Source organism: Mesoplodon densirostris, chromosome 5 (assembly GCF_025265405.1).
Source record: "Mesoplodon densirostris isolate mMesDen1 chromosome 5, mMesDen1 primary haplotype, whole genome shotgun sequence".
Lineage (NCBI taxonomy): Eukaryota > Metazoa > Chordata > Mammalia > Artiodactyla > Ziphiidae > Mesoplodon > Mesoplodon densirostris.
The window spans coordinates 126,226,851-126,248,100 of NC_082665.1; the positions used below are offsets into that span (position 1 = coordinate 126,226,851).

The 21,250-nt window shown below is 40.8% G+C and overlaps 1 protein-coding gene across 1 annotated transcript in view; it reads right to left on the reverse strand.

Annotated features, from left to right (window-relative positions):
* Positions 1-12,979: 12,979 nt before the first annotated feature.
* EFHB (EF-hand domain family member B) overlaps positions 12,980-21,250 on the reverse strand; it is a 40,473-nt gene continuing 32,202 nt past the window's right edge. Inside the window, exons 11-13 of the mRNA XM_060100169.1 lie at positions 18,267-18,479; positions 16,187-16,368; positions 12,980-13,153 (exon numbers count right to left, since the gene is read on the reverse strand). Coding sequence (XP_059956152.1) covers positions 12,980-13,153; positions 16,187-16,368; positions 18,267-18,479 — 569 coding nt within the window. The remainder of the gene's footprint in view (positions 13,154-16,186; positions 16,369-18,266; positions 18,480-21,250) is intronic.

Consider the following 21,250-nt stretch of genomic DNA (forward strand, 5'->3'; position numbering starts at 1 on the left):
ATGTGTATGTGCACTTTTTAAAAATGATAGTGTGTAGCTTTCATCATATTTCAAAGAGATATGTAACCAGGGTCACTCTCTCTCTGCCACCTTCCCTGTCACCTTTTTTGGTAACGTCAACATCCCTGTAGGTGATCTCCTACTTAACACCAGACTTCCCATTTTTTGAACTCCTCTCCTTCAGTGATCTTGTTCTCCAACCGACTTCAGTCACTCACGCCCATTGTCACACCCCAAACATTATTACCAACAACCCTACCATCTCCAGGATCTCACGTGCAAGCGTTCCACTCTCTGATCACCGTCTCCTATTTTTCTAGCTTCTTTTTTGTGATACTTCTCCACAATTCTTGACCCGCTGGAATGGTCCAATCCATTGACCCTGCCATTTTTCACTACCGTTTCACTTCTGAACTTCCTCTTTACCCATCTTAGTTTCCATGGTAATCACTAGAATCGTTTCCTAGCATGCACTCAGCTCCTATATCCCCCCCCCCACCATCTTATTCACCAGGAGAAATTCCTACCCTCGCTGAATCCAGAGCTCCACTTACTCCACATCTGAAGTTCAGTGGTTGCATATGAAGAAACTAACTGAAGATAAACACAAAACCGAGTGATCAGTCTCACCTTGGATTTTTAATCTACAAATTCAAGAAGGCTGGCAATTTCAGTAAATTATTGATAAACTGAACTTTATCACAGTTTGAAACTTCTGCTCTTTTTTAAATTTAAAAATATCTTCAAAGCACAAAGCTGAGGGACTTCCCTGGTGGTCCAGTGGTTAAGAATCCACCTTCCAATGCAGGGGACGTGTGTTCAATCCCTGGTCAGGGAACTAAGATCCCACATGCCGTGGGGCAACTAAGCCCGCACACCACAACTACTGAGCCCACGTGCCCCCAATGAAGGGCCCACACACTGCAAAGAAAGATCCCACCTGCCACAACTAAGACCCGATGCAGCCAAAAAAAATAAATATATATATATTTTTTACAAAACACAAAGCTGATAAGAGACTTGCACCTGGAATACATGAAGAACTCTCAAAACTCAATAATAACAAGTCAATTCAAAAAAAAGGCAACGTATTGGAACAGACACTTTACCAAAGAAGTTACTGGCATGGCCAATGAGCCCATGAAGGATGCTCAATATCATTAGTTATCACAGAAATGCAAATTAAAACTACAATGTGCTATTACTGTGCACCTGTTAGGATGACTAAAATTTAAAAAGAAAAAACTGACAATACCAGGATGCACTAAAACCATCGTAAATTACTGGTGATAACACAAAATGATACAGCCATTTTGGAAAACAGATTTTCAGTTTCTCATAAAGTTAAACATATACTTACCATATAGCCCAGCAATCTTACCCATAAGTATTTCCCCAAGAGAAATGAAAACTTATCTTTACACAAAACCTATACATGAGTATCCATAGCAGCTTTATTCAGAATTGTCACAAACTGGAAACAACTCAAATGCCTTTAATTGGTAAATGGATAAATTGTAGTCTATCCATACAGTGGAAAACCACTCAGCAATAAAAAGAATGTACTACTGATTCACACAGTGATATAGATGGATCTCGAAAGCATTGGACTAAGTAAAAGAAGCCAGTCTCAAAAGGTTAACTACATACTCCACAATTCCCTTTATATGACAATTTGAAAAAGGCGAAACTATATGGACAGAAAACAGATCAGTTGTTGTAGGGAATGGAGTGGGGAGTGGGAGATGTTCTCTACAAAAGGAAATGAGAGAATTTTGGCAAGTGATAGGACAGTTCTCTATTTTGTTTGTGATGGTGGTTACACAACCTCCATGCATTTGTCAACACTCGTAGACTTACACCCTTAAAAAGAGTGGATTTTAATGTATGTAAATGATATTTCAAGAAACCTATTTAAAAATTGATGTAATTTATCACAACATCAAAAACAAAATATAGAAATAAATCTGACAGAAGATGTACAATATCTTAACGTGGAAAACGAAAGAGCGTTTACTGAGATAAAGAAAAGCTAAGTAAATGCATGGATGTACCGTATTTATTGTTTGGAAGTCAAAACATTATCAAAATGTCAGTTCCCCCAATTGATCTTTAGAGTCAATACGGTCACAATAAAAATTCCAGCAGACTGTGTGTGTGTATGTGTGTGTGCGCATGCACATTTTTAAAAAAATAGAATGAGGAGGTGTGCTCAAAGCATAGAAAAGTGATAGACAATGAGAGGTATTAGGAGGAATTGTTATATCTGCCAAAATCAACAATAGACACCTAATTAAGAAAAATAAGAATCACGGGGATGAGGGCAAAGCCAAGAGGTCAACATAAAGATTATATGAATAGGTGGAGAAAAAAGGGGTACTTACAAGTGGATGGGATGAACTATGACCTAAACTAGGCCTTTTGATAATATTTCCTGACCTAAAATAGTACAAGGTACTCCCCTGCCTAATGTCTCCATAACCATCAAAACCAGCTTACAAGCTGATAAGGAAGCCCTTGTTATTTCCATTTTGTAAATAAGAACACAACAGCTCTGTACGTTTAGGGGTCTTTCCCAAAGTCATAGAGCAGTGAATGACAGATTTATTATTCATATCTAATGCTCCCAATTTTCTCCTCAGAAGGGGTCTGATTGATGAACTGTTAAGCTTTATAACATTGTGCAGTCTGACTTAGTGAAGCATGAGGGCCTGAAGACTGGGTCATACTGGGGACCATGATTCCTGCAAATGGGAATCAAGAAACCAGCACTCCGTATCTGATGAAATACAATTTAGGAAAAGGGACTCATTGTAGCAAAAGGCAGAAAAAAACCTAAGGATGAATTAGAAATCATGGAGGTTAGAAACTTGATTGAGATTCCAGTTCTTCATACTTTATTATTAGAGCCAAAGGTAAGAAATTTAAATCACAAAATGCTCATATTATGCATGAAAACAAAATTTCTAGCATCATGTACCTTACAGCTTCCCGAGCACCCTGAACAGCCCTACAACTCTTTGATTCCAGGAGTCTGTGTGGGGCAACACAGCTGATTTCACAGTTGGGTTGCCTGCTTTCTACTGAGCCCTCGTCAGAGAGGACTGCAGCTTGTGGCAGCTCTGTCCACAGGTTAAAGGCTGCTTCTTCAGTGACAGCACGACATATGCAAATAACATCAAGCAAACAGCAGAGATGCTGGCCTCAACTACAGGTAAACTAGAAAGTTTCCAATTGCTCACATGTTAGAAAAGAACAACGTATTTAAAGCCACAAGGGGACCTTGGTGACACCACAAGCCATAGAGGTGCCCTCAGCTAGGCTTCTAGCAAGCCCACAGCAGCCAGCAGGCTTGTAACAGGCAGAGGTGGCCTCAGAGTGCAGCGTGCTTAAACTTGACTGTGCATTTCAGTTACAACACAAGGTGTGCTTGTGAGTGGCAGTGACCTCAGCTGATAGCACATTGCCAAGACCCAGTAAGAAGGAGCTAAGGCAAGGATTCAATTCTAGAAAAGTGTTTTCCATGTATGTAAACCTTTTAGACATTAGGAGATAAAACTTTTAAATGGTAAATTAATTCAGATGCCTTTTTACTACAGAGCTTGGTAGTAGCTTTTAAACAGGGCTTACCCAGATAGGCATCACTAGGTCCATGGCCCCCAAGACACCTGCATCAGGGTGGGGAGCAAACCATCTGTCAGCTTCACTTGGATTCATGTGGCTTAAGGATCACCCCCCTACACACATCCTATGACTCTAGATGTTCTAATTCATTGGAGGAAAAAACTTTCACAGGAGGTAGTTTTCTGACTTGTAAGCAATTCCAAAGCAAGAAGCAATGGAACAGCTCCTGGGTATAGGATTGAAGGAGCCCACTCACAAAGAAATATTTGTAACAGGCTGTGATGTAACACCTACACTCAACTCAGTCCCTAGAGGCTTGAAGCTTAAAGATACAAAGAAATGTTTCAAGTTAATGCAAACTAAAGAGACATGACAACTAAATGCAGCATGTGTTTGTAGACTGGATCCAACCTAGATCAAGAAAAAAATTTTTCAGTATAAAAATTATTGGAGAAATTTGAATACAGTCTGTGAATTAGATAATAATGCCCTGGTAATGACAATTTGCTGATTTTGAAATTTTCACTATGGTTGGGTTAATAGCATGTCCTCATTTTCAGGAAACACATACCAAAGTATTTAGAAGTAACATGTGCATGGGCACGGGTATGGATGGGTGGGTAGATGGATGGAAAGATGAAGGAAAGGATAGATGTGTCAACCTTTAAAACAAAAAGTTAAGTGATTTATCCAACAAAATCGTGTTTAGCTGGGAATAGCAGAGGAATTGCAATTCTGGTCATTCAAACTATGGCGAACCGTAGGCAAGTCTAGAGAACAAAAGAGAAGAGCATTAGTCTATAGAGGAAAGGAGAAAGTTGAAAGGGGCCGTTTTGAACAAAAGCTCATTGGAGGAGATTGAGAGGCACCATGGCAACTTCTCATTGAGTTGTGGTGGTTCCTCATTGGCTGGGTTGTTGCTGGGCAAGGGGAAAAATCTTCCTTCTTCCTGTTGGGGTATGTGAAGCAAGCTTTTTCCTGCAGGGGTATGCGAAGTTAGCTGCAAAGAGCAGGCTGTGCATGAGAGCTTCCCCTTCACAGCTTCCTGACTCCTTTTGATGAGGTTTTCCTTTATTCATTTTTACAGATGGGAGGATGGATGGAATTAAAGAAGACAGAGCTGGAAATTAGTTAAAGCAGCAAAAGACAGATTTTATCCAGGAATTATTGCAATAGGGGGAAAGGGACCTCAGTATAAAACTGGGCTCAATTTTGAATGAAACAAGGAAAAGAAGAGATTTATAACCAAGGGAGGTCAGTGGATGGAAAGTTATTAAGAAGAGATATCAGGGTAGGGGGAATTCTTGCTAACCTGACTTAACAGGAGTTTTTGCCAAAAGTAGGCCAAGGAGTAGAAGGACGTGCTCTCACTCCCTCTTGTGAGAACACTAGAATCACAACTAGCTGCTGGACAATCATCAACAGGAAGACACTGGAACTCACCAAAAAAGATACCCCACATCCAAAGACAAAGGAGAAGCCACAATGAGATGGAAGGAGGGGTGCAACCACTGTAAAATCAAATCCCATAACTGCTGGTGGGTGACTCACAGACTGGAGAACACTTATACCACAGAAGTCCACCCACTGGAGTGAAGGTTCTGAGCCCCACGTCAGGCTTCCCAACCTGGGGGTCCAGCAATGGGAGGAGGAATTCCTAGAGAATCAGACTTTGAACGCTAGTGGGATTGGATTGCAGGACTTCGACAGGACTGGGGGAAACAGAGACTCCACTCTTGGAGGGTAAACACAAAGTCGTTTGTGAATTGGGACCCAGAGGAAGGAGCAGTGACCCCAGGGGAGACTGAACCAGACCTACCTGCTAGTGTTGGAGGGTCTCCTGCAGAGATGGGGGGTGGTTATGGCTCACCGTGAGGACAAGGACACTGGAGGCAGATGTTCTGGGAAGTACTCCTTGGCGTGAACCCTCCCAGAGTCTGTCATTAGCCCCAAGAAAGACCCCAGGTAGTCTCCAGTGTCGGATTGCCTCAGGTCAAACAACCAACAGGGAGGGAACCCAGCCCCACCCATCAACAGTCAAGTGGATAAAAGTTTTACTAAGCTCTGCCCACCAGAGCAACAGTCAGCTCTACACACCACCAGTCCCTCCCATCAGGAAACTTCCACAAGCCTCTTAGATAGCCTCATCCACCAGAGGGCAGACAGCAGAAGCAAGAAGAACTACAATCCTGCAGCCTGTGAAACAAAAACCACATTCACAGAAATATAGACAAGATGAAAAGGCAAAGGGCTATGTACGAGATGAAGGAACAAGATAAAACCCCAGAAAAACAACTAAATGAAGTGGAGATAGGCAACCTTCCAGAAAAAAAATTCAGAAGAATGATAGTGAAGATGATCCAGGACCTCGGAAAAACAATGGAGGCAAAGATCAAGAAGATGCAAGAAATGTTTAACAAAGACCTAGAAGAATTAAAGAACAAACAAACAGAGATGAACAACACAATAACTGAAATGAAAACTACACTAGAAAGAATCAATAGCAGAATAACTGAGGCAGAAGAACGGATAAGTGACCTGGAAGACAGAATGGTGGAAATCACTGCTGCAGAACAGAATAAAGAAAAAAGAATGAAAATAAATTAAGACAGCCTAAGAGACCTCTAGGACAACATTAAATGCAACAACATTCGCATTATAGGGGTTGCAGAAGGAGGAGAGAGAGAAAGGACTAGAGAAACTATTTGAAGAGATTATAGTCAAAAACTTCCCTAACATGGGAAAAGAAATAGCCACCCATGAGGAGGAAGCACAGTGAGTCCCATACAGGATAAACCCATGGAGAAACACGCCAAGACACATAGTAATCAAACTGGCAAAAATTAAAGACAAAGAAAAATTATTGAAAGCAGCAAAGGAAAAATGACAAATAACATACAAGGGAACTCCCATAAGGTTAACAGCTGATTTCTCAGAAGAAACTCGACAACCCAGAAGGGAGTGGCATGATATACTTAAAGTGGTGAAAAGGAAGAACCTACAACCGAGATTACTCTACCCAGCAAGGATCTCATTCAGATTCAATGGAGAAATCAAAAGCTTTACAGACAAGCAAAAGCTAAGATAATTCAGCACCACCAAACCAGCTCTACGACAAATGCTGAAGGAACTTCTCTAAGTGGGAAACACAAGAGAAGAGGAGCTACAAAAACAAAAACAAAACAATTAAGAAAATGGTCATAGGAACATAAATATCGATAATTACCTTCAACGTGAATGGATTAAAGGCTCCAACCAAAAGACACCGGCTTGCTGAATGGATACAAAAACAAGACCCATACGTATGCTGTCTACAAGAGACCCACTTCAGACCTAGGGACACATACAGACTGCAAGTGAGGGGATGGAAAAAGATATTCCATGCAAATGGAAATCAAAAGAAAGCTGGAGTAGCAATACTCATATCAGATAAAATATACTTTAAAATAAAGAATGTTACAAGAGACAAGGAAGGACCCTACATAAAGATCAAGGGATCAATCTAAGAAGAAGATATAACAATTATAAATATATATGCACCCAACATAGGAGCACCTCCATACATGAGGCAACTGCTAACAGCAAAAAAAGAGTAAATCAACAGTAACACAGGAATAGTGGGGGACTTTAACACCTCACTTACACCAATGGACAGATCATCCAAAATGAAAATAAATAAGGAAACAGAAGCCTTAAACGACACATAGACCAGATAGATGTAATTGATATTTATAGGACATTCCATCCAAAAACAGCAGATTACACTTTCTTCTCAAGTGTGCACAGAACATTCTCCAGGATAGACCACATCTTGGGTCACAAATCAAGCCTCAGTAAATTTAAGAAAATTGAAATCACATTAAGCATCTTTTCTGACCACAACACTATGAGATTAGAAATGAATTACAGGGAAAAGAACGTAAAAAACACAAACACATGGAGGCTAAACAATACATTACTAAATAACCGAGAGATCACCGAAGAAATCAAAGAGGAAATCAAAAAATACCTAGAGACAAATGACAATGAAAACACGATGATCGAAAACCTACGGGATGCAGCAAAAGCATTTCCAAGAGGGAAGGTTATAGCTCTACAAGCCTACCTCAAGAAACAAGAAAAATCTCAAATAAACAATCTAACCTTACACCTAAAGGAACTATAAAGAGGAACAAACAAAACCCAAAGTTAGCAGAAGGAAAGAAATCATAAAGATCAGACCAGAAATAAATGAAATAGAAACAAAGAAAACAATAGCAAAGATCAATAAAACTAAAACCTGGTTCTTTGAGAAGATAAACAAAATTCATAAGCCATTAGCCAGACTCATCAAGAAAAACAGGGAGAGGATGCAAATCAAGACAATTAAAAATGAAAAAGGAGAAGTTACAACAGACATCGCAGAAATACAAAGCATCCTAAGAAACTACTACAAGCAACTCTGTGCCAACAAAATGGACAACCTGGAAGAAATGGCCAAATTCTTAGAAAGGTATAACATTCCAAGACTGAACCAGGAAGAAATAGAAAATTTGAACAGACCAATCACAAGTAATGAAATTGAAACTGTGATTAAAAATCTTCCAACAAACAGAAGTCCAGGACCAGATGGCTTCACAGGTGATTTCTCTCAAACATTTTGACAAGAGCTAACACCCTTCCTTCTCAAACTCTTCCAAAAAATTCCAGAGGAAGGAACACTCCCAAACTCATTCTATGAGATCACCATCACCCTGATACCAAAACCAGACAAAGATACTACAAAAAAGAAAATTACAGACCAATATCACTGATGAATATAGATGCAAAAATCCTCAACAAAATACTAGCAAACAGAATCCAACAACACATTAAAAGGGTCATAAACCATGATCAAGCAGGATTTATCCCAGCGATGCAAGGATTCTTTAATATATGCAAATCAATCAATGTGATACACCATATTAACAAATTGAAGAATAAAAACTATATGATCATCTCAATAGATGCAAAAAAAGCTTTTGACAAATTTCAACACCCATTTATGACAAAGACTCTCCACAAAGTGGGCATAGAGGGAACCTACCTCAGCATAATAAAGGCCATATACAACAAACCCACAGCAAGCATCATTCTCAATGGTGAAAAATTTAAAGCATTTCCTCTAAGAGCAGGAAAAAGTCAAGGATATCCACTCTCACCACTATTATTCAACATAGTTTAGGAAGTCCTAGCCATGGCAATTAGAGAAGAAAAAGAAATAAAAGGAATACAAATTGGAAAAGAAGAATTAAGACTGTCACTGTTTGCAGATGACATGATACTATACATAGAGAATCCTAAAAATGCCACCAGAAAACTACTAAAGCTAATCAGTAAATTTGGTAAAGTTGCATGATACAAAATTAATGCACAGAAATCTCTTGCATTCCTATACACTAATGATGAGAAATCTGAAAGAGAAATTAAGGAAACACTCCCATTTACCATTGCAACAAAAAGAATAAAATACCTAGGAATAAACCTACCTAAGGAGACAAATGACCTGTATACAGAAAACTATAAGACACTGATGAAAGAAATTAAAGATGATACCAACAGATGGAGAGATATACCATGTTCTTGGATTGGAAGAATCAATATTGTGAAAATGACTACACTACCCAAAGCAATCTACAGATTCAATGCAATCCCTATCAAATTACCAATGGCATTTTTTACGGAACTAGAACAAAAAATCTTAAAATTTGTATGGAGACACAAAAGACACAATAGAGAAAGCAGTCTTGAGGGAAAAAAACGGAGCTGGAGGAATCAGACTCCCTGACTTCAGACTATACTACAAAGCTACAGTAATCAAGACAATATGGTACTGGCACAAAAACAGAAACATAGATCAATGGAACAAAATAGAAAGCCCAGAGATAAACCCACGCACCTATGGTCAACTAATCTGTGACAAAGGAGGCAAGGATACACAGTGGAGAAAAGACTGTCTCTTCAGTAATTGATGCTGGGAAAACTAGACATCTACATGTAAAAGGATGAAATTAGAACACTCCCTAACACCATACACAAAAATAAACTCAAAATGGATTCGAGACCTAAATTTAAGACCGGACACTATAAAACTCTTAGAGGAAAACATAGGAAGAACACTCTCTGACATAAATCACAGCAAGATCTTTTTTGATCCACCTCCTAGAGTAATGGAAATAAAAACAAAAATAAACAAATGGGACCTAATGAAACTTCAAAGCTTTTGCACAGCAAAGGAAACCATAAACAAGACGAAAGGACAACTCTCAGAATGTGAGAAAATATTTGCAAATGAATCAACGGACAAAGGATTAATCTCCAAAATATATAAACAGCTCATGCAGCTCAATATTAAACAAACAACCCAATCCAAAAATGGGCAGAAGACCTAAATAGACATTTCTCCAAAGAAGACATACAGCTGGCCAAGAAGCACATGAAAAGTTGCTCAACATCACTAATTATTAGAGAAATGCAAATCAAAACTACAGTGAGGTATCACCTCACACCAGTTAGAATGGGCATCATCAGAAAATCTACAAACAACAAATGCTGGAGAGGATGTGGAGGAAAGGGAACCCTCTTGCACTGTTAGTGGGTATGTAAATTGTTACAGTAACTATGGAGAACAGTATGGAGGTTCCGTAAAAAACTAAAAATAGAATTACCATGTGATCCAGCAATCCCATTATGGGCATATACCCAGAGAAAACCATAATTCAAAAAGACACATGCACCCCAATGTTCATTGCAGCACTATTTACAACAGCCAGGTCATGGAAGCAACCTAAATGCCCATTGACAGATGAATGGATAAAGAAGATGTGATACATACATACAATGAAATATTACTCAGCCATAAAAAGGAACGAAATTGGGTCATTTTTTGAGACGTGGATGGATCTAGAGACTGTCTTACAGAGTGAAGTAATTCAGAAAGAGAAAAACAACTATCGTATATTAACGCATGTATGTGGAACCTAAAATATGTACAGATGAACCGGTTTGCAGGGCAGAAGTTGAGACACAGATGTAGAGAACAAATGTATGGACAACAAGGGGGGAAAGCCATGGTGGGGTGGGGATGGTGGTGTGCTGATTTGGGCGATTGGGATTGACATGTATACACTGATGTGTATAAAATTGATGCCTAATAAGAACCTGCTGTATAAAAAAAATAGATAAAATTCAAAAGAAAAAATTCGGGAAGTAAATACAAATCAATAATAAACATTTTATAATAGCTATCCAAAAAAAAGCAGATCTAAGTTAATACATCATATTTGGGGGATGAAGAATTTCATCAGATATGGAGGGTAATCAGATATCGACGATGGGAGGATTCTCTGTAAACTGACTTAGCAAGATTCTTGCTAAAACTATGCAATGCAGGCCCAGGAAGGACAGACACAGAAGCCCAAGATCAAAACCTAATTGAGAAAAGGGTTCAAAGGAGCCTGACTAAAGTTCAGTCAAGGAGCCTCCCTCTGTCAATAGATGGGTGAATAGACAGATGATAGATCAGATAGATAGATAGATAGATAGGGACATAGATAGAGACATAGAGACATAGGTAGGTAGATGGATGGATAGATAAATAGATACGAAGATAGATGGAGAGAGACATAGGTATGTAGGTAGGTGGATGGATGGACGGATGGATAGATAGGAAGATAGATGGAGAGAGACATAGGTATGTAGGTAGGTGGATGGATGGATGGATGGATAGATAGGAAGATAGATAGACAGATGATAGATAGATAGAGATAGATAGACAGGGAAATAGATAGACAGATAGATGTAGAAGTGCTTGTAAATGTTCTTTGGGAAGGGCGGGGATCCCCAATCTGTAGCATGTGTTGGTTTGCTTAGTGTAAATACTCTCACTGTAGCTGGTTTCAGGCTACCAACATGGGGTCAGGGACACAGTGCTGTGAAGAAATGCCCACAGTTGACCACAGTGGACAGTAAGAGCAGGCTCCAGCCCACCCCTGCATAATTCTTTGTGCTACTTGTGCAAATCTTCTGTAAGTCTAAAATCATTTCAAAATAAAGTTAAAAATTTTCACATAAATTTCCTATAAAATAAATGGATTACAAAACTTTTTCCTAGAGATTGGGTAAAGCAATCTTTTGAACCTTAGTTCTTTTTTTTTTTTAAGTAACAGTAGACTACAGAATAACCACAATATCTAAGTTAAAGAGTAATTTTTTTAGACTAATAGACAAAAACCAAACAACAAAATGTCAAGGTCTATCACAGAGAAATACGGGTAGAATACATGCTATTGATCATTCAGTTCATCAAGTGATATTTCTGAGAAAGCTTCAGTCATGGATTCAACCCACCCTGGGGCTTTCCTGATGCACAGAAAGAACACGCTGGACTGGGTTCCCACTTCCCCATCACCATCCGGATCTCATCCCGCCCCGGCATCACATTTGTATATCAAAGAGCCAAGGCAGCGGCTTCCCTGGTGGCGCAGTGGTTGAGAGTCCGCCTGACGATGCAGGGGACGTGGGTTCGTGCCCCGGTCCAGGAGGATCCCACATGCCGCGGAGCGGCTGGGCCCGTGAGCCATGGCCGCTGAGCCTGCGCGTCCGGAGCCTGTGCTCCGCAACGGGAGAGGCCACAACGGTGAGAGGCCCGCGTACTGCAAAAAAAAAAAAAAAGATCCGAGGCAGGAGGGAAGGAATGATTCAGCACAATTTGCTACAATAACTCTCTAAAGCTACATCTAACAGTGTGGTCAGCTGTGTCCTCTTCAGAAACTCCAAGGACAATATGCTTTTCTGGCCATAAAAAGATGTGAAAAGCCACCAGACATCATGTCGCTGTTGGAAGTCAAGTTTTTATTCCCAAAATTCTGCTCCTTGTAATTAAGTCAGTTTTCCCCAGATGCTGACAGAAACTTAAAAGCCCATTAAGCTTCAGTTGTGTCACAGTGACACCTAAAGAGAAAAATAACAAAATGTTGAAGGCAAAATTTTGTGAACCTGGTATCAAAAACCAGACTTTGAATATCAGGCCACCCACTCAAACACATAGCATTCTTAAGCATACTAAACATGACAAACTTCCAGCATCATTCTGAGCTATGTCTTTGGTGAGCTTAAAGGTTAACTCCAAGTGCTCAGCAAATTCTTTGGTGCCTTATAAGAAACAAGAAAATAAAGTTTAAAATCCAAGATCTAATTTATTAGCAATGCATCCAGGCATATAAGCCCTACCACAGTGATTGCTGAATTATAATATCTAAAACCAGAATGGACTGAACATTTTAGATGAACATGGATTTAACAATTCTTTGTTGTAAATGAATGAACACCACAAAGATCACATGGCTGTTTTGCACTTGGTCCAGTCTGCGTGTTGTAACTCATTCAGAACATTTCTGATATTCTCAACGCAAACTTCTCCTCTGTGATGTTTTTTTGATGCAAGATTCCATACATTTTCAAATTCATCCTTGGAAAGCTTGACACCAATGTTACATAATATCTCTGCAATCTAGAGGAAAAAAAAAACTTTCAAAGTCAGGCTAATATTTATGTGTTTTTCAGTTTGTATTTTTAAAAATATCTTTATAATATCTAAGACTATGGACATATATCCCCCAAAAAAGATGTGAGGATGTGTGTGTGTGGTGGGGGAGGAGGGCTTATTATGTATAATAAGCCAATATTAAAATTCCAGTACTTTCAGCTCAGGAATCATTTTGCTAATATGAATGAATATGAGCGTGTTCAACTCTACTAGCCAATATATAAAATTACTTTCAACTCCAAGTGTTTCTGTTTATTTTAAAGGGAGGTGGCCAAATTCAAGCAGAAAGGGTAAAAGAGTTAAAGATAGAAGACTTGCTGGATTTGATTTCCATCCCAGTCACCTCTTATGTATGTTATCTAGACCCCTTGCATATTAGTTTCTCTTCTTTAAAATAAGAATATTTATGGGACTTCCCTCGTGGTCCAGTGCGCTTCCACTTCAGGGGGCACACGTTCGATCCCTGGTCGGGCAACTAAGATCCCACGAGCCACGTGGCCAAAAGATAAAGAACATTTATGGAGTGTCTCTAACTGGCCTGTTGTAAACGTTAATTATAGCTGGGGGTGTGCAAATGTCGGAGAGAGAGTACATGCGCGAGCGAGTGAGCAGACTAAAATCTGAGCATATTGAAAACTAGCAAACTTTGGTTATTAGCCATCTCTCTGCAGTGATAATTAGTAAAAGAGATAAAGGGAGGGGGGAAACATGCTTTATATGTCCCAGGGAAAATATAAGAAAGGAAAGATAAGAACCAGTAGTGGGAAGAAATATTAGAATGAGTAGAGGGAAGAAAAGATTTGAAAAAAAAATGAAACTAAATTTAAAAGAGGAAAGACATTTACTATGAAGCATACAGGAGGGAAGCAAAGAGGGAAATGGAAATAAAGGTTAGACAGTGAATAGGAAAGCCAAAGAAATAGAAGACCTGCAGAATACCTCTATTAAACTAAATCTTAACAATTATAAGATCCCCTAGATATGATGTGCCTTGTGGGAAATTAACAATATAATCAAATACACTTGAAATTCAGGAGAGCAGTGCTGTCAGCGGCAGCAGTTACACAGCAGAAGCGCCTCAAGGCGCCCGTGCATAGTTGTTATTTTTCTCCACCCAGTGACAGGTAAAGAAAGCCCCTGCGGGGACTTCCCTGGCGGTCCAGTGGTTTAGACTCCACGCTTCCACTGTAGGGGGCTAGGGTTCAATCCCTGGTCAGGGAACTAAGATCCCGCATGCCCTGTGGTGCAGCCAAAAAAAAAAATGTCCCTGCAGAGTGAAGCCCTGAGGTTCATTCTTGGGCATCTCAGCCCTTCTCCCCTGCTTCCTTCCCAACTCTTTGGGAGGTATTCCTACCCTCGTTCAGCTTTCCATCCTCATGTATTGATTAGCTAACACTTTTACAAAAACCCATCTATTCTCAAGGTGACGTTATTACTCCAACCAGGTCTCTGGGTTCTTTTTTTTTTTTTTTAATAGACTTTATTTTTTAGAGCAGTTATAGGTTTCTAGAAAAATCGAGCAGAAATTATCTAGGGTTTCCGTATGCTCTATCACTTGCCCCCTCTTTTCCCCTGTTAGTAACATCTTGCATTAGTGTGGTATATTTGTTACAGTTGATGAGCCAATATTGATACATTATTGTTAACCAAAGTTCATAGTTCACATGAGGGTTCACTCTCTGTGTTGCATAATCTATGGGTTTTGACAAATGTATAATAACACGTACCCACCATTATGGCATCATACAAAATAGTTTCACTGCCCTAAAGATCCTCTGTGCTACACCTATTCATCCTTCCCTTTTTCTCTCCAACCCTCTGGCAACCATCGGTCTTTCTACTTTCTCCATTGTTTTGCCTTTTCTAGAATGTCATTTAGTTGGAATAGTATATGTGCAGGCCTCTGGGTTCTTACTTCCTACCTAGAATTATGAGATAAAGGATGACTTCCTAGTTAAAAGAATTTTAGGCATCAGGAAACCAGCAGGAGCTTTTTGTTTCTTTTGGTGGCCCTGAAGCCCTATTTCATAGGCCCTTTAGAGTGACTGTGGGAAGAGAAAATAACAGTCTGCGAAGGTCTCTTCTCTGACCCTCTGGGGTGGATCCTGGGTTCCTTCTTTGGGACCAGCCAGCAGGCATCTTCCTCTGAGTTTCTCCCCTCCTCTCCCCCCACATCAGTGGGAATGAATCATTGGAATGAATCTGTTACTAAGTTTGCAAGCCATCAACCCTGCCTGTGAAGTCCCAGAAAGCATCACACGTCTGTTCACATTATTTCTAGCTCTGGATCTGAAAGCTCAAAGAAGCAATTGCTCCCTTGATCACAGCTTGCTTTCCACAATGGCAGATCTAGACAGGCTGCTGTGACCAAGACCTGCCGTTACACCTCGGCCCTCAGAACCCCAATGGCTATTCTGGCCTAGCCGGTTGCACCTGCCTTATAACCAACCTAGGAAGAAAATCACCTGGGCCATGAAGACCATGTTTACCGAGCGAAAAAACAACATACATGGGCTGCCACATGGCAACGGGACAGAACTTTTTAAATCAGTGCTTGTTGTAGATAATCTGAGATAGCAGCTCATAAGGATGGCAGAGTGGCCCTCCTCAAACTTACTCTTTGGTTTCAGAGACCCACGACCACAAGGGTACTTACACAAGGAAGGGATTGAGCCTCTTTGCTTTTACTCAATGAAGAATAGTGTTGAATATCTTAGGAAAACAGTTTTCTTTTTATACATAGGTCATAGTGAATACATGACGTGAGTGAGTGTAATGCTTCTTCTGTAATGCTTCTTCTGTAATGCTTCTTATTAGAGTAAATTCTACTTCAAGAATTGTACCAAATATCACAACCAAATTGAACATTATCCTCAAGAATCCTAATGGGGGGGGATGTGTGCTCCTGATGACTTTTGTAATATACATGCTCAAGCAAATAAACATGTCCACCATTGTGTGTCGTTGGCCTTTCAACCCTTTTGAAATCACATGTACCTCTTTTTTGGATCTGGTCTTGAAGAAGTCTCTTTCAAACAATCCTTTCTGGCCAAAGATGGTAGGATGCAGCAATGAATAGGCATTTCCCTCTTCACCATAATTGGTTCTGTCACTGATGCGGCGAATTCGGGGGGCGGGAATATCGGACCGAATGGTTGGAACACCATAGATGGGATAACCTAGGACATGGATGGGGGAGGAAAACAGACATTCTAAATACAGCCGCCACCAACCATGTGGCTACTGAGCACTGGAAATGTGGCTAGTCCAAACTGAGCTGTGCTCTGAGTGTAAAATACACAATTTCAAAGATGTAGTACCCAAAAAAAGAATGTGAGACATTTAATTAATCATTTTATATTGATTCCTTGTTGAGATGATAGTACTTTGGAGATACATATTGTATATCATATATATATATATATATATACACACACACACACACACACATATATATATATATATAATTAAAAAAATTTTTTTCCTTTGTCTGCGCCACACAGCATTCAGGAACTTAGTTCCCTGACCAGGGATTGAACCTGGGCCTCAGCAGTGAAAGCACCAAGCCCTAACCACTGGACTGCCAGGGAATTCCCAATATACTATTAAAGTTAATTTCACCTGTTTCTTCTTCTTAATGTGGCTACTAAAATTTTTTAAATACATATGACACCAGCACTTCCCTGGTGGCGGAGTGGTTAAGAATCCACCTGCCGATTCAGGAGACACAGGTTCGAGCCCTAGTCCAGGAAGATCCTGCATGCTGCAGAGCAACTAAGCCCACACACCACAACTACTGAGCCTGTGCTCTAGGGCCCGCGAGTCACAACTTCTGAAGCCCACGAGCCTAGAGCCTGTGCTCCGCAACAAGAGAAGCCACCACAATGAGACGCCCACGCACCCCAATGAAGAGTAGCCCCCGCTCGCCGCAACTAGAGAAGGGCTGCACGCAGCAAGGAAGCCCCGACGCAGCCAAAAATAAATAATAAATTAAAACAAACAAAAAAAATACATGCAACACCAATTGTATTTCTATTAGGCAACACTATTCCAAAGCAAGTAGATAGCTCTCATCTCAACAGAATGTAAAGCATGTCTATTCAATCCAGTTAAGAAAAATATGTAAATCCTTAATCATGGCCTTAGTCCAAAAAAGGGATCTTAACCAATATAAAAGAGTCTTCTAAATTCATCATGCTTGATATTGAGATCTGGGCAGTTATGGGTTGAACTGTACCCTCCCCAGACTTTTATGTTAAAGTCCTAACCCTTAGTACCTCAGGAGGTGACCTTATTTGGAAAGAGGGTCATTGCAGGAATAATTAATTAAGATGAGGTTATACGGGAGAAGGGTGGACCCTTAGTCCAATATGACTGGAGTCCTTACAAAAAGGGGACATTGGGACACAGATGCTCACACAGGAGAACATCAGATGAAGATGAAGGCAGAGATCAGGCTGGTGCAGCAGAAGCTGAGTAGCACCAAAGACTGCTGGCAACCTCCCAGAATCCAGGATAGGGCCTGGAGCAGATTTTCCCTCACAGCACTCAGAAGGAAGCCACCCTGCCAACACCTTGACCTCGGACTTCCAGCCATCATGAGATGATCAATTTCTGCTGTTTAGCCGTTCAGTTTGTGGTATTTGTTATGATAGCCCTAGCAGACTAACAGATGGGGAATAAAGATGTAAGGAACCGTTCTGTAAGAGCTCTTCAAATATTTGAAGGCAAATCTGTTTGTAGCTAAGAATCACGTGGTTCAAAAGTCTCCTAGCACTTGGTGAAGTCTGAATTACGACGAGGTCTAACATTCCGGGTTCTGAGCTATGATGGTTTCAGTTTCATTGATAAAGAGAGAATCATTTTACTTAGGTCACCATGAACACTAGTTCAATTCAGTCTACATTTATTGAGCCCTCCTGGGTGCTTAGAATACAGAACTGAATGAAAGGTCCTGGGCTTTGAGAAAGTTAGAGTCTATTAGGGGCTGGGGGACAATGCAAGGACAGACAAAGGATACTCCCCTTCTGTGTTTGTTGATCCTTTTAACACTCAGCAAATAATGTGACATACTCACAAGTAGAAGGAACAGCGCCTACAACTGCACTGATCTCCGAAGAAGTGGTCTTGTAGTGATTAGAAACTTTATCGCTTGGCCTCAGAAGTGTCCGCAGAGTCTTTTCTGAGCTCCCTGGCTCTTTCAAGACAATATCTTCAGGCTTTATCAGGAAAGCTGGTTCAGATTCTTCTACATTAGCCTCAGCAGGGTTTGCACAATCTGGTTTTCCACCTTCAAGCAAAGATGGAAAGGGGGAAAAAAAGTACAGGACAAAGTTAATACCTGGTGCTCACCCTGTAACAAGATGAGTTTTCCCATTTAGTCTCTTCTTGCTGGTGGAAACAGAGGCTGAGCTGGTGTAGACCCTCCGCTGACACCAGTAGCCACTGTGGAAGCACAAGTTCAGTCCAAGGTCATACACCAGGAAATCTGAACAAGGTCTAATGTTTCTGCTCACCACTGCGCTCACTTTATGCTAGAATAAAGCTTTTAAATCTGAAACACCAAATGAAAACTGAGAACTTTTTTTTCTTTCCTCGTTTTTAAAATTAGAGCCTATTTTCGTATTTGACTTGAACTACAGGATTACCAGAGTTGTTCCTAAGACTGTGCCCTGGGGAGGGACAGGAGAAGAAATATTTGGAGCTGTAAGTTCCACACATACCTGATCGTGGTAGGGAGGGAGCCCCCATGCACTGTGACATTTGGAGAGGCGACGAGAGCTCGCTGTGAGCGCAGGAACCGATTCTATAAATAACTCCCTTCCAATCAGTGTATAAGAGAAAAACCCTGTAAGAGTCTGTTCTCTTTTGCAGATTTGCTTTGCTGAGTCAGTTCTGAAGTTGAGGAGGAAATTCCTGACACAGCTTTTTCATGGAGCTGCTAAGTACACAGCTAGCACTAGGCGGAACTGTGGTCTCTCGAGCGCTGGAGGAACTCAAGGTGCTGGGGAAGGCCCAGCACAGGTTACACAGGGGAAGGGTGCCCCAGTGCCCGATCGGGGTGGCAAACCAGAAAAGACAGGCCCATCTAAAGTCTGCACCCCCCGACTCAGCCCCTGCCAATCGCTGCCGTGAAAGCGTCGGGCCCAGTGTTTCAGACCCTCTGGACCCACTCCCTGCACCCACGGGTTGGTGGGCGCAAAATGCAGAAATCTGGACCAAGTATGAAAAATAGTTTCTCAGAAAACTGCTCGAAAGCCCCTGCCTTAAAGGACGCACTCCCTTTTCTCCAGCCGTCAACAGTAAGATGGAACTTGATATAAGAAAATTCCTGGCAATACATTCCCGAGTCCCTTCTGACTGACCCAGTCACTGTCTTAGAAGAAGAGAAAACCTCAAGAACTCCATTGAAAATGGCTGCTCAAGTCAGGACCCCCCAACCAGGAACAATTAGAAGAACTACCTGGTTCGAAAGCAGGCTTTTGTGTCCCCCACTGCTTCATGAGTTGTACCAAGAAGGAAAATACCCTGTCACCCTCTATTTATTTCTGAGAGAACTAGAGTAGACTTGTTTTCTATAAAAAGCTTCATTAGGTAGAGAAGATCCTCCTGCTCTCCTAGTGGACAGCAGAGAAAAGCCATCCCAGAAACTGGTAAGGGCTCCCGTGGTCAATAAAGCCCCAAGTGTTGTACTGGCTTTGCAGGAATAAAAGTGAAAACAGGAGTATCTTCACGTTTTAGAGGAGAAATATTCCAAGAGGAGATAAAAATGTAGACAATCTTTCAAAAGTTAATCGTCTGTAAGAATCAAGATTTGAAAATTAAAGCAAACGAGGTATCATTATATAACAACTAAATCACAAGAATGTTTGAAATAACAGTCAATGGTAGCAAGATTGGAGTAAAACCTTCTCACCAACGTGACTGATAAAATTGCAAATTGGTACAACCATTTAAAAAAGCAAAATGGGGCTTCCCTGGTGGCACTGTGGTTGAGAGTCCACCTGCCGATTCAGGGGACACGGGTTTGTGCCCCAGTCCGGGAAGATCCCACATGACGTGGAGCGGCTGGGCCCGTGAGCCATGGCCGCTAAGCCTGCACGTCCGGAGCCTGTGCTCCGCAACGGGAGAGGCCACAACAGTGAGAGGCCGGCGTATCACAAAAAAAAAAAAGCAAAATGAAAGAGAGAGTTACTTCTGGGACAAAAATAACATTCATAAGAAATGAGATATAATTAGAAACGGAATGCTTTCTGAGAGATGATAATCATTATAGCATCACCCATATTACTTTTAAAATATCTGGAAATAATCTAAGTTTTAAAAAGTGAGGAAATGGTTTAGTAATTCATAATACCTCGGCTTAAGGGAACTGAAAATGAAGTTTACAGAAACCATAAAAGTATCTCTTCATTCCATAGAAATTTGAGAGCTAAGTTTTTTTTTAGCCAAATAAAAATGGTACAGTCACCGTGATTTTAGCTATTTTAAAATATTTCCATACATGGACTTCCCTGGTGGCACAGTGGTTAAGAATACGCCTGCCAATGCAGGGGACACAGGTTCGAGCCCTGGTCCAGGAAGATCCCACATGCCGCATAGCAACTAAGCCCATGCGCCACAACTATTGAGCCTGCACTCTAGAGCTCGCGAGCCACAACTACTGAGCCTGCGTGCCACAACTACTGAAGCCTGTGCTCCTAGAGTCTGTGCTCCACAACAAGAGAAGCCACCGCGATAAGAAGCCTGTGCACTGCTACGAAGAGTAGCCCTTCCTCACCGCAACTAGAGAAAGCCCGCATGCAGCAACAAAGACCCAACACAGCCAAAAATAAAATTAATTAATTAATTTTAAAAACAAAGAACAAGCTTATAAAAAAATTTCCATACGCACACACATATGTATATATGATTAGTGATGCAGGAAGATAATGTGTAAACATGAAGTGTTTTTTTGTTTGTTTGTTTGTTTTTGCGGTACGCGGGCTTCTCACTGTTGTGGCCTCTCCCGCTGCGGAGCACAGGCTCCAGACGCACAGGCTCAGCGGCCATGGCTCACGG